The sequence below is a fragment of the Falco peregrinus genome, chromosome Z, assembly GCF_023634155.1.
Source record: "Falco peregrinus isolate bFalPer1 chromosome Z, bFalPer1.pri, whole genome shotgun sequence".
In the NCBI taxonomy this organism is placed as follows: Eukaryota; Metazoa; Chordata; class Aves; order Falconiformes; family Falconidae; genus Falco; species Falco peregrinus.
Window position 1 is genome coordinate 16,939,237 of NC_073739.1, and position 12,296 is coordinate 16,951,532.

A 12,296-nucleotide genomic window follows, 5' to 3' on the forward strand; every position below is an offset into this window, starting at 1 on the left:
CCAGGATACATTTTCAGGAAGACACTGAAATAAAAGTAACATCACCACTAAAGAAAAAAACTGCTTATGACTAAAACTGGAGGAGGACAGAGTAACCTCACAGAGACGTGTCCTGCTGAGTAAGGTGCACTACACCCCGTTTCAATACCAACTTCTACATCTATAAAGAAGGAATGAACACCATCTCTAGTGAAAGGGGAAGTGTTACCCAAACGTACTAGTTCGTAAAAAGAAACCAAACCTGAACCAGGGCATGTATCAGCACATAGCTAATGCACACAAACATCACAGAAAATAGGAACATGCATGTGCTTCTCCACCCTTGAAGTACTGGGGTCACTTCTGATTGAAATGCTACCAAAGTTTTAAAGAAAATGCTGTTAGGTGGCTCAGTACAATTCTTAAAAAACATTTTACAGAGAAAGCCTTAGAGTTCAACATACTTTGTTTATCAGAAAGAAATAACTAGTCAAGCATTTCTATCCCACACAACTGTGAGAAAGAATACAAGGCTTTTTAGACTCCTAGCACAGGACTGCAAGAACTATGGTCCACAGGAAACTTACCAAAGGAAGACTGAAAAATTTTGTGCAAGATTAAAAGAATGAGAGTATTAGCCTAGAAAATGGCCGAGGAACACCTGAACATATTAAGTCTAAGCAACAGTAGATGGAAGATCATCTTGAAAGGAAACCTGCAGAGTGCCAACGGCAGCCACTCCACACTGTGATGGATTGATGAGCACCTTCTTTATAGCTTTTGCCATTTATCACTGAGTCAGACTGAGGCAGTAACACAGATGGTAAGTGAAAGTGCTGTGCAAAGCCTGTTACTGGATTACTGGCTATAACACTTTCTACAGTAAGTTATTTACTACCTAACCGAGTTTCTGGACTGAGATTTGGGACAACACTATCAACACAAAATATAGCTTCCAGCTACAAAAGCTGTGTGTGTACTTGCAAAGCTCCCTGTCCTTTCCTCTGCATCACTGATGGTGACAATGATATTTTCCTCCAAAGCACTGTCAGAGGGAGGTGGGGAAAAGAAAAGCGTACATTCTTTTAGTACAAAACGGATTATCCTGCAAATCCAGACTGGTAAGTAAATTGCATCTTTCACTGGGTCAGTCAACGCCCCAAACATTTTCCCCCAACATATATGTCAGCTTGACCACAATTCAGCCAAGGTTTCAGGGTTTCTTTGGGGGAATGTTTTTTGGTGTGTGTGTGTGTCCCCAGTTTTTGTGTTCATTCCCAAGATGGATCCAGAGTCACATGGCTCAATCTAAGTTTTAAATACAGCAAAGTCATATCCACATCCTGTCCAAAGTCCTATCAAAAACATCTCAGCCACAAACTCACACTGCATGTCAACATCAAACAGCTCACTGTTGCATGGAAAGACCCCACCACTGATGAGGAACCCAGTAAAGAATGAAGCCAACAAGTCTTGAAAATAAAACTAATTGTGGAATAGAAGCAAGGTTTTACTGCAGTTTTACCTTGTTGCAGCATTTTTAGTTCAACATGCACCAAAAGCAAGCCAAGCTCACTAGAAGGAAGAATATGTTTCCCTTGTGCACTGTAAACATTAAGACTTTCTGGGGAATCTCACACATCATCCACTTCCTTCAAAACTCAGCAGGGTCAAGGATGTTCCAGCTGCCTGTCCCTACTACTGAACTAACTGGAAACGGTGAGAGCTCAAAGGGATTGCTCCTCCTCCCTTTATTCCCTGCTACTATTTCCATAGCCCTACAAACTCTCTGTTGGTCTAACACCCAGCTTTAAACTGAAATACACTTTCCCTATCTGACTCCAATTACTTAGAACAGTCTTTAAATGAAGTAGACTCCATTCAAAACACATCCAGAATACACATAGGTAGCCTGCTGCAGAGATGCTGTCTGAGTATCTCCAGGTTCTCCTACGCCACCGAGGCACAACATGGCTTGCCTATGTCTGGGACATACCTGTATGAATCACAGCAGCCTTATGGTTGCCTTGCTAAGTAAGATATTTATGGCACAAATCACTCCAATTCACAGTTTACATATTATTCTGGAAAAGCTGCAGTGTTGCCAGCCAACATCTAACCCAGATTAGGAAAAACAACAATTTCTGCATCTGGGAACAGGTTTGGGGGTTCTGCTTAGAATAAAAAGCCTAAAAACCAACCAAACAAAAACCCTCCAAAGATACAAAAACAGAAAACAAGGATGCTATTTCCCAAAGCATTATTTGAGTTAGTGCTTTCATATCAAGACAAGTACCCTAGATGCCTAAATTACATTTCCCTAGTAAAAACAGACACAAACCATACCAAAAAGTCCATGACAGTTGCTTCCAATAAACGTTCTAATGAAAGATATATATATATATATATAAAACACCTAAAAATGGCTGAAAATTCTGTTACATTTGCTAACCAACTTGCTTATTACTCAAACCCCTTACATTTCAACCTTTGGCTATAAAAAACCAAACTGAGTTCACATTAGAAAGATTTATAGCACTGGAAATGCAGCCCCCAAAATGTTCTTCCTAGATTTCTTTTTTTTCAGTCTTTACAGAAAAAAGAAAAAGCACTGTGAGAAGAAAAGTGTTTACTGGTGGCTAAAATAAATCCTAAACTCCAAATTAAAATATCTACTAGCCATTTTTTTAGTGTATGAAATTGGTTCTCCTGTGCACAACCAGTGAGAATTCAACTCTCTTTATCTCTTACATTAACTTCATATATATATAGTATTTTTAAGATGCACACACAGCGTCTTATGCTGCCTCTTCTTTGCCAAGTCTGAGGAAATTCAAATCCACTGAAACCGAAATGACCGGGCTTGGGAAAGCAAGAGCAATATAAAAGAGTAATTGTGTTACAACCCAAACATCACTTACTCTTTCACACTTATCAAAGAAAGTGACAGCTACAAAGAGTAAAGTGGCAAGAAAAATATAGTCTTCTACAACGCCTATACAGGAAACAAATTTGCGGCCAGGGGCGGAGGAGACACACATAGCTGCAAGCCTGGCTGACCAAGATTAGAACAAATGTGTGCACAAAAGCTTAACACAGTGACATCTTCAGACCTAACTGGACACCTAATCCACATAGGAAGACTACTGCCTTTCCTGTAAAATTTCTTTTATGAAAATACCTTGACAATCTAGCAAAAGAGCTGCAATTCTCCCAGAAGTACCTGCAGGTGGAAGCAGTATCTTCCTTTAAAAGACAGTGATTAGATCTGGGACACTTCGTGCCTTGTACAGAGAGCATCTCTTCTATGCGAAAGGGAAAGACCACTTATATTGGCCCCTGCACTGCCAGAAATGTCTTGAGAATTCATTATACCTTCTTGTATTTTTGCTACACAGCCATGTAAGCCACATAGGCATGTGCCAGTTCACTGAGCAGGCTAAGTCTACTGAAAAACTCCATAGACCTGATCATTCACATCTAGAAGATGCCATTTTCCGAGGATCAAAAGCACCATCACAATTAGAAGTCAAATCCCGGTCAATTAGGCCACAAAACTGATACAAGAATTATTTACTTTTTAAAAAAAGATATGTAAATATCTGTAACAAAAATCAAGAAAGAATTTGGAAAACAGAGGATGTTAATAAAGTCTTACAAATAAGTAAGAAGACATGGCCTTGAGAGAAGGAACAGATACCATAAGGATGTCAAGCTGGGACCGTGTTAACCAGACCAAACAAAAAATTACTCGAACTATGTGTGAACGATCCTAATTTACATATTAAAAGATCCACCCTGGAGCACAGGAATCTCCCTACTAACAAAGCCCCCTCCCCAAAGAACATAAAAAAAGAATGCTGTACCTTTAAATGGATTCAAGGCTCATAAGAATCAATGAGAATTAAGTGAGACTAAATGAAATGGTAAACAATTGTTCAAAGTGTGTAAAATGCCTTACCACGTGTGAAGAAGGGGCTAGCTTCGTGGATTTACCACTAAGCACCCATGTCTGCACATACGTGCGACACATGGTGTCTCAGTTCTTGTGTGTGAACAGCTCTTACACATCAGGTGAAGAACTGAAATTTGGGATAACACAACTACTCAAAATGGTGATAGGCAGAGGCTTCCTCCCACCTCCTCCTTTTTAACTGATGGAATCTTATCATGAGCATGCTCAGTTCCCTTCTGAGCTTCAAAACAGAAAGTTTCCATCAAGACCAGCTTCATGGAATGTCAACACAAACAGCACCAGGAAACTGAGTATCTGAAGCCATGGATTTGGAACAGAAACCATTGCAAATTCACCTAGAAAAAGGCCACCTGACAGCTTCATTTTGAAGTCTGTAGATGGTTTCTCAAAACGAGTCCAAAAGACAACATCAGCTCAGCTGCAATTACACCCACAATCCTAGACTCTCTGGGGAGAAGAAAAAGGAGATAGCAATTATCCACAAAGTTTTCCACTCTACTGCAAACATTTCCTTCACTAAAAGCAGGGTGAAGTTACTTTATTTTTCATCAGCCTGGCACTCCTACAGATAACCTTTTATATTACTTTCTAAAGAACATCGGTCAAACTCCATTAATTAAAGCAAATGTGACAGGGAGGCAATTATTAAGCAAAATTTACTTAAAATATCATATTAGCTTTTATTAAATAACTCTGAAAGAATGGGCTGACAAGCTGTTCAACAAGGTACAAGGGTGTACACATGGCTGTGAAAAGCAGCCACCACCTGCAAATGACCGACCCATCAGGTACTGTTGGAATTTGTTGCCTAGTCGTAAGTTGTTGGAAAAGACAAACATGACACTGAGCACAGCTGGCTGACAACAGGGAAACAAAAAAAATTAGTTCTTCAACCAAAGGAGACACTGATGTGCAAGGTAACATATTACAGGGGTTTTGCCCACGCTCGGAGCTGGGAATGTTACAGGTAATGAAGACTTAAGGTATTTTTTCTCTCTCTCATTACCCCTCACACAACTTGTTTGGGGTAGAGGTTCCAGATGTAGGTCTAAAAGATACCTTAACTGTACAGCTTGAAGTGCCTCATTAGCACACCGTAACGATCCTTACCCAGAATTCAGCCTGAAAAGCCAAAGGAGAAAAACAATTCCAGACCACAAACTGTCAGCAGCTTTCGAACTAGGAAAAGATCCTAAATTCAAGTTACAGCTATGCACCACCTTTACGAACCTAGTATGTGAACAGGAAAAAAAGTGAGACATCCTGGACAAAAGCTTTTCACACATTTTCTTACCTGTTAACACACCAAAGCTGCCCAGCTCTTCAAGTAACAGTACTGGCACCTGAATGTCCACTTTTGTTACTCCAACAATTTGCCTTTTCTTAAGTCGTCATATTAAAAACTATAAAAGAATAGCTTTGTGCATTTTCACAACTTAAATTTTCACTCGACTTCGGGGCTTTTTTGCTGTAAGGGTAGGCAGTGACCTTCTGCTACGCAGACAGAATTACACACCTCTCAGCACAATTTTAAGCAAATATAAAACCATTCTTGCAAGACTTTTTTTGTACCACACGGGAACATGACTTCCACCCAACTTCATCCTGCACCCTCTTCACCCACAACCATGACAAAAGGAAGAAGCTATTTCAAGAATCGCAGGGTACTTACTCTACACCCAGGGCCTTGTTTGATACCACCCAAACAATGAGGCTCTTGTACAAGCCTCCAGGCACGGTCTTGGGTGATGCAGCCCAAGCCATCCAGGCTGCATATGCTCAAGAAGACATCAAGGTGTTGTCTGGGGGTTTTTTTGTTTGTTTATTTTGGTTTGGTTTTTTTAAAGCAGGACATGGAGAACCCCTCTTTTCCCTTGTGACACCACTTGGTTTCGCTGTGCCAGAACACAACAAAATTTCGTCATCTCCAGGAACCTCAGCTGCCACGGGAGCCAGCAAGCAGACCTAGCAATTCCTTCTCCCCTCCCTGGCGTTAGCCCAGGTGTAAAATGTTCAAAATCCACGTAGGCTGCAGCTCTTCCGTGCCATCAGGCACCACAGCAGGTAGGGGCACCCCCGGGATGGCTCCACTGCGGCCACCAAGCAGCCCGGCGGGCACCGGCGGGTCCGTCACCAGGTGGGCAAGGGCAGCGCTGGGTCACGGCGAACACCCGTGTCACTGCACAGCACCGCACCGCTGAGGTTTGATTATCATTGTTAGAACTGCTGCTATTAGTATTATTACCAGATTTTTTTATTATTAGAATTTTTTATCATTATAGTTTATAATTAGAATTATTATTGTTAGACTTACTCTCGTTCGGATTCATTGCTAGAATGGTTATTAAGAGTGGAATTTTTAGTATTATCGCTGGTTTCGGACGCACTGTTAGGATTTTTAGTATTATTGCTGTCGTTAGACTTCATTATGAGAATTTATTATTATAGAATTTTTACTATTACTATTGTTAGATTTTTTTAGTAGAATGCACTATTTTTATTATTATAATTTTTACCAGCAGTATTTTTTCCCTCCCCCCCGCCCCACCTCGCCCAGGACGCGGCGGCCGCTCCCGGCAGGTCCCGCAGACCGACGCCCGCCCCGGGCAGCCCGGCGACGCGGCGCCCGGCCTGGCCCCCCGCCGCCCCCTTACCCTCGCACTGGTAGCCGGCCAGCCCCCAGATGAAGTCGGTGCAGTAGTGGCAGAAGGTGGGCTTGGTGAGGGTCACCCTGCGGAAGCTGTGGCCCGGCGGGCCGCTCCCCGCCAACACCGCGGCGCGGCCCCGGCCGCCCAGCAGCGGGCTGGAGCCCGGGCTGCCGCCGCTCAGCGAGCGCGTCCCGTCCGCCATGCCCGCTCCTCGCGGCACGGCATCGGCCGCCGCTCGCCCTCGCTTCCGCCCCAGGCGGCGGCGGCGGCGGCGGGGGGCGGGCGGGGGCGGCGCCCCAGTCAGGGCCTGGGCGGGCGGCGCTGCACTGCCGCCTGCCGGCCGCGCCGCGGGCCCCTGCGGTCCGCCCCGAGGGGACGCCGCAGCCGCCCCGCCGGTCCCCCTGGCGCGGGCGGCGCTTCCCCAGGGCCGGCGCCGCGCTGCCCGTGAGGCCTCGGCGTGTCCCGGGGTGTCCGCGGCCCCGCCGGGCGGGAGCTGCGCGCAGGGCGCGGAGGCTCAGGTGAAGGGTGTGGAGGAACGAGCTGCTCGGCGGCGGCCTCGGCGGTAACGCACCGGAGGGCGAGGGGCGCCCCTCAGCGCCCGGCGCCGGGGCCCGGCAGTCGGTGGCAAAGCCGCAGGAGGAAAAGCTGCCTGTCAGAAGGTCTCACCGCAGGCAGGCGGCGGGCTCAGCTTGCGACTTGAAACGGTGAGGCTCGAGGAGACCTCCCGTTTCTTACCGCGACATCAAACCGGATAGTTGCGCTACCCCCCAGCCCCGTGCCATTTTGGAACGCGTAAAGCTCCATCTCGTGACATTTTTTGATGATGTCTTGGCAGAAGATGGGTTTGCTGTAGGTTTTGCCTTCCGCTCTCAACATCTCAGCCTTTACGAGGAAAGATAAAGGGTTCTGCCTAGCAGTCTCTCTGTAACACAGATTTTTGTCCTCTGTATTCACTTCACCTTCTTGTTGCTGGTTTTGCAAACATTAACACACTCTGATGTTTCCACGTTGCTAGTCTCCTCCTCTGCCTCTGAACTGCCTCTGTTTCTTTGACCGTTACTACATCAGGCAAAGTATCGTGGCTGGAGTAGCTTGGGACAGGAAAGGATGCTGTGTCTTTAGATTTTGTGTCTACAGATGCATGTTGTTCACATCTCCACTTGTCTGTTTGTGTCCCAGATGTCAGCTTCATATTAAGTGAGCATCTCCACTGAGCTATCTGAAACAACATCCCACTGAGCTATCTGAAACAACATCCAGGAACCTCCATTAAGCCATGGAAGACAAGAAAAGAGTAGTTTAAATTTTCAACCCTGACTCTGATGTAATTGTATTGTGGTGAAAGGTTTAATAAACCACCCTGTGGTCCTGTAGACCAGCACTGAAGTCCTTCTAAAGTTAAGTAGCATCTCCTAGTTTTTACCAATCTTACTTTATATCTCCTTTCCATGTTGTTAACATAAGCATACTTATGATCAGGAGCAAGGAGGATTTGACCCAGGGACTAAAGAAGGCATGGTATATCTTTTTACGGTTGGAGAAAGGGCGAGCAGATAGATATAAAAGCTTTGAAATATTTCTAATTGCTCCTACAACATGATTTAGCAAACATACCTAATATACTATAAAGCCTTATGGAGTCCCAAATATACAAGAGGCTGGGGAAGAGAGAAGCAGTGTGAAATGAAACCTCTTCCCTTGACATATACCTGCTGAATACAATGAATGAGCCAAAGTCCATAATGGCAGGCCCCATCTTCCACAAACTCATCCTTGGTTTGATCTTCATGAATATCACAGAGCAAGGCCTCTTGGAACACATTTCTGAGGACATGGAGGAGAAGGCAATGATTAGGAACAGTCAGTATGGATTTGCCAAGGGTCAGTGATGCCTGACCAACCCGACATGACATTAATTTACCCATGACCAAATAGGTAGATCTGTGTAGGAGGGTATAGCAGTGGAACTTTGACTTTAGCAAGGTTTATTACATGGTCTCCCACACTATTCTTCTATCCCAGCTGGAATATTATGGTCCGTCATGGGTGGACAACTGGATGGGTAAAAAAACCTGGTTGGATGGTTGAGCCCAGTGGGTGGGAGTTAATGGGTCATACCCAAACTCTGCTTGGAGGCCCGTAATGGGAGGAGTACTGCAGGGGTCTGTCCTGGGGCCTGTTGCGTTTAGCATCCTTATCAACAACATGGAGAAGGTGACTAAGAGCATTATTATCGGTTTTGCACACGACACCAAACCAAGGGGAACAGTCATTACATGCCATCCAGGAGGGAAGTGGACTGGCAGGAGAAATGAGAGGCAGGCAGGGGGGCAGCACTGTAGAAAAGGTCCTAGGTGTCTCACTGGACAATGAAGCTGTCCACCCTGGCAGCAACCAGGGCCAAGAGCATCCTGGGCTCAGCCACTAGGCTGAGAGAAGGGATTACCCATGTCTCTCCAGCACTCATTAGAGTACTGCACCCAGTTTTGGCCCACGCCAAAGGAAGCACGTTGTCAAACTGAAGCAAGTTCAGCAGAGGGCCACCAGGATGGTCAGGGGCTGGAGCACTTATCCTGTAAGGAGAGGCTGAGGGAGCTGGACTTACTGAGCCCAAAAAAAGACAGCTTTAGGGGGGATCTCATAGCAGCACCCTAGTACTGACACAGAGGTTTTCAAGAAGATGGAGCAACGCTCTTTACAGTGGTGCTTGCTGGGAGGACAAAATACAAAGGGCAGGACTTCAAACAAGGCATTCAGGCTGGGTATAAGGTGGAACCTTTTCATCTCAATGGCAGCCAAGCAGAGAAGCAGGTTACCTGGAGAACTTATGCCATCTTCATCCTTGGAAGTTTTCAAGACATGGTTGGATAAGCCAAGACCAACCTGGTCTAACCTTATGGATGACCCAGCTTTGAGCTGGAAAATTAAACTATGTGACATCCTGATGATCCTATGATTGAAAATGTCACACTCAACCATTTCAAATGTGAATGGACCTCAATACACAAAGAAATTCTCTTTTAGAGATCTAGCTTATCTTGTCAGTTGGTATGAGCTGACATAGTTCCTTATCTCTGTGTGCACCAGGTGAGAGTGCAGACCTTTACAGAGGACACCTGAATTCAGAGACTACAGGTACATTTAAATTCCTGTTGAACATGGAGAAAGGGAAACTGAAACTTGCAAAAGCAGTCTTTTTGCATGCTGACTGCTTGCCTCAATTCCCACATTGTCTATTTCTGTGCTTTCAAACTAGCTGAGTCTGACTGTACCATTCAAAAGTTGTGATTAGATCAGAAGTGCCAGCATTTTTTTAGATGGAGTTCAGTGCTGTTGCCAGATTTCTTCTCTGGGACTTTCCTCATTCAGGAGAGGAAGCTCCTTCCCTATGTGCTTAGCCCATGACATCATATTCTCACCTAGCTATACAGACCTCTACTCTTGCTTTTCTTCAAGAACTTGTCTACAAAGCATCTTGCCTCACCTGTTCCATTGGCCTGGCCTGCCTTTCTTTTCAACATAGACTGTCTTTATTTTGTATGGATCTAATAGTCCTTCCCCTCTCAAGAGACAGAGGCCACAGAGCTGGAAAGCTGAAACGCACATGAACAAATCTTTCTCTTGATGGAGGAAATATATAGACCTTCCTTTCAAGGGCATCAGAAGCTGGTCCTGTTTCAAAAGCCTGAGGAAGTAATCAATACATCCTTTTACAGAGATGTGAACATGCATTCACTTAACAAGTAATTCAGATACATTACTGCATCATCTTCATGGCAGGGTAGTCACAGGGTTTCCTTGCTAGAAATTACCTGTGGAATCGTGGTTTTTATTGTTAAGGTGTAAATGAACATGTGAGATTTTGGCTATTTGTAAATAGCTGACTCCCCAGGTACATATTTATGTGCTGTAACATATAGGTATGTGTGACCTATACTTGTGATTTAACTTCCCTTCTTATCTCTGAGCAACAAGTCTAACAAGTCAAAACAACCTAGACTGTCTGATGATTGTTTTCAGCTGAGCCTGCCACCACGTCTGCTGCCAGCAGCCATGGAATGTGGCAGCAGTTGAGCCATCCTTCCATTTCACTTGTGTAGTGGGGATGTGGTCCTAGACATTGGAAAAGAATGAGGTGAAGAATTATTGCCCGAGCTGTCACATTCATAAATGCAATAGCCCACTAGAGGGATTTGATACCTGTTTCTGACTCAGAGCTGGTTAACTGCAAGGTTTCTACCGCTTTTATGTCTGCACCCAGGATACCCGTCCAAAAACAGAAGAATGATAAGATAGAAATCCCACTTTAGGAAGCAATTGCAGCATTTGGTGGGGGTTTTTGGCCTTTTGGAAATTTTTTTGTTTAACCTGTCAATCTGTTCTTTATAAGGAGGATATATACCGATCTTTGTAAAAAAGTGATAGTTAAAGTCTTTTTGAAGAAGGAACAGCAGTTTGCATAAGCCAAGGAGGATGGAGTTACATGCAACTAGTGCAACTGTCTGCACTCTCATAATGGCAGGAAGCTGTGCGGCTAAAAAGAACAAAGGCAGGTCTTGGTTTAGAAGTTTCAAACCAGAAAACAGCCAGACTAGAGAAGCAGTTGGAGGTGGCTGGCTCATAGCAAAGCATGCAAAAGGGTGGCTGCTGGTCAGGGTCACAGTTATAGTCACAGCCCTAGTGATGTGAAGCTGGAACATACTTATCACAAGTCAGGCAAGTAAGTGGTTTCCTCTGACAGCTCTGCTGGGACAGAATTACCACCTGTTTTAAGCAGCAGTGCATTCTTGGCTGGCAGCTTACTGTGGTAAAGCTGTGATAATTTGTCTGGGTCAGGCTGTGGGAGGGGGGCATCCTCCAGAAACCGTAGTCAATAGCCAACTTTATATTCAGATCTGCTTTGGAACTCATTTCAGATAACCCTATGTCATCAACAGTCAAAGCACATTATGGGGAAAAAAACACCTTGGTGAATGCTATTAATCCTAAATTCTCATGGGTAAATATCCTGGAGCATTTCCACTTCAGAAGATTTTGTGGAATTCCAGTGAGCCTTCAATTCAGACATTCCCACGTACCCTAGCATTGATTGACTACTTACATCCATGATAGGTGAAGAAGTAATTTCCACCTTTATACTTTAATTGTAAAATCTAGAGCTGACAGAGATCAAAGGTTTGCCCCTCTGAAATATTGCTCGGTGGCTCTTCCAGTCTTTCTATATATATCTATAATTATAAGTATATATATGTATATAAATGTATAAAATTATGAGATATCCATCATGTCTCAATGGACTGTTTCAAAAGATCTGCATAAACCTCCAAGCTGCAGTAAATATGAGGGGTTTGTTCACAGAGGAATTTTTGCTCTGCAGACTGGTAGAAGAAAGACCGAACAAAGTGGAACAAACTGCCACTTCTTAGATACGCTTTTTTTTTTTTTTAATGAAGGAGTGCCACACAGATGAAAACAGGCAAAATGCTAAAAGCATCCACTTTCTATGTTTTGTGGCAAGATTAGTAAAAAGAGTCAAAATATAATGCCTCTGAAGAGATCGTTTACTTAGTTTTATAGCCAGCTAAATATTTTGCAGTACTTGGTACGCTATAACCTCATTAAACTCAGGTATTACAACTCTAGGGCAGGCAATACAGGAAAATCCTCATTTTTACAAGTTTCCTGGCTTGGTA

General features: G+C 44.2%; 1 protein-coding gene across 2 annotated transcripts in view; it reads right to left on the bottom strand.

The window, feature by feature from the left end:
- DGKQ (diacylglycerol kinase theta) overlaps positions 1-6,869 on the bottom strand; it is a 108,835-nt gene extending 101,966 nt beyond the window's left edge. The window contains exon 1 of one of the 2 annotated variants that reach the window (XM_055790542.1): positions 6,610-6,869. In XM_055790542.1, coding sequence (XP_055646517.1) covers positions 6,610-6,805 — 196 coding nt within the window. In that variant the 5' untranslated portion in view covers positions 6,806-6,869. Of the gene's footprint in view, positions 1-4,290; positions 4,368-6,609 lie in introns of those variants that run through there. The other variant, XM_027782967.2, reaches the window with a different exon arrangement.
- Positions 6,870-12,296: the final 5,427 nt, after the last annotated feature.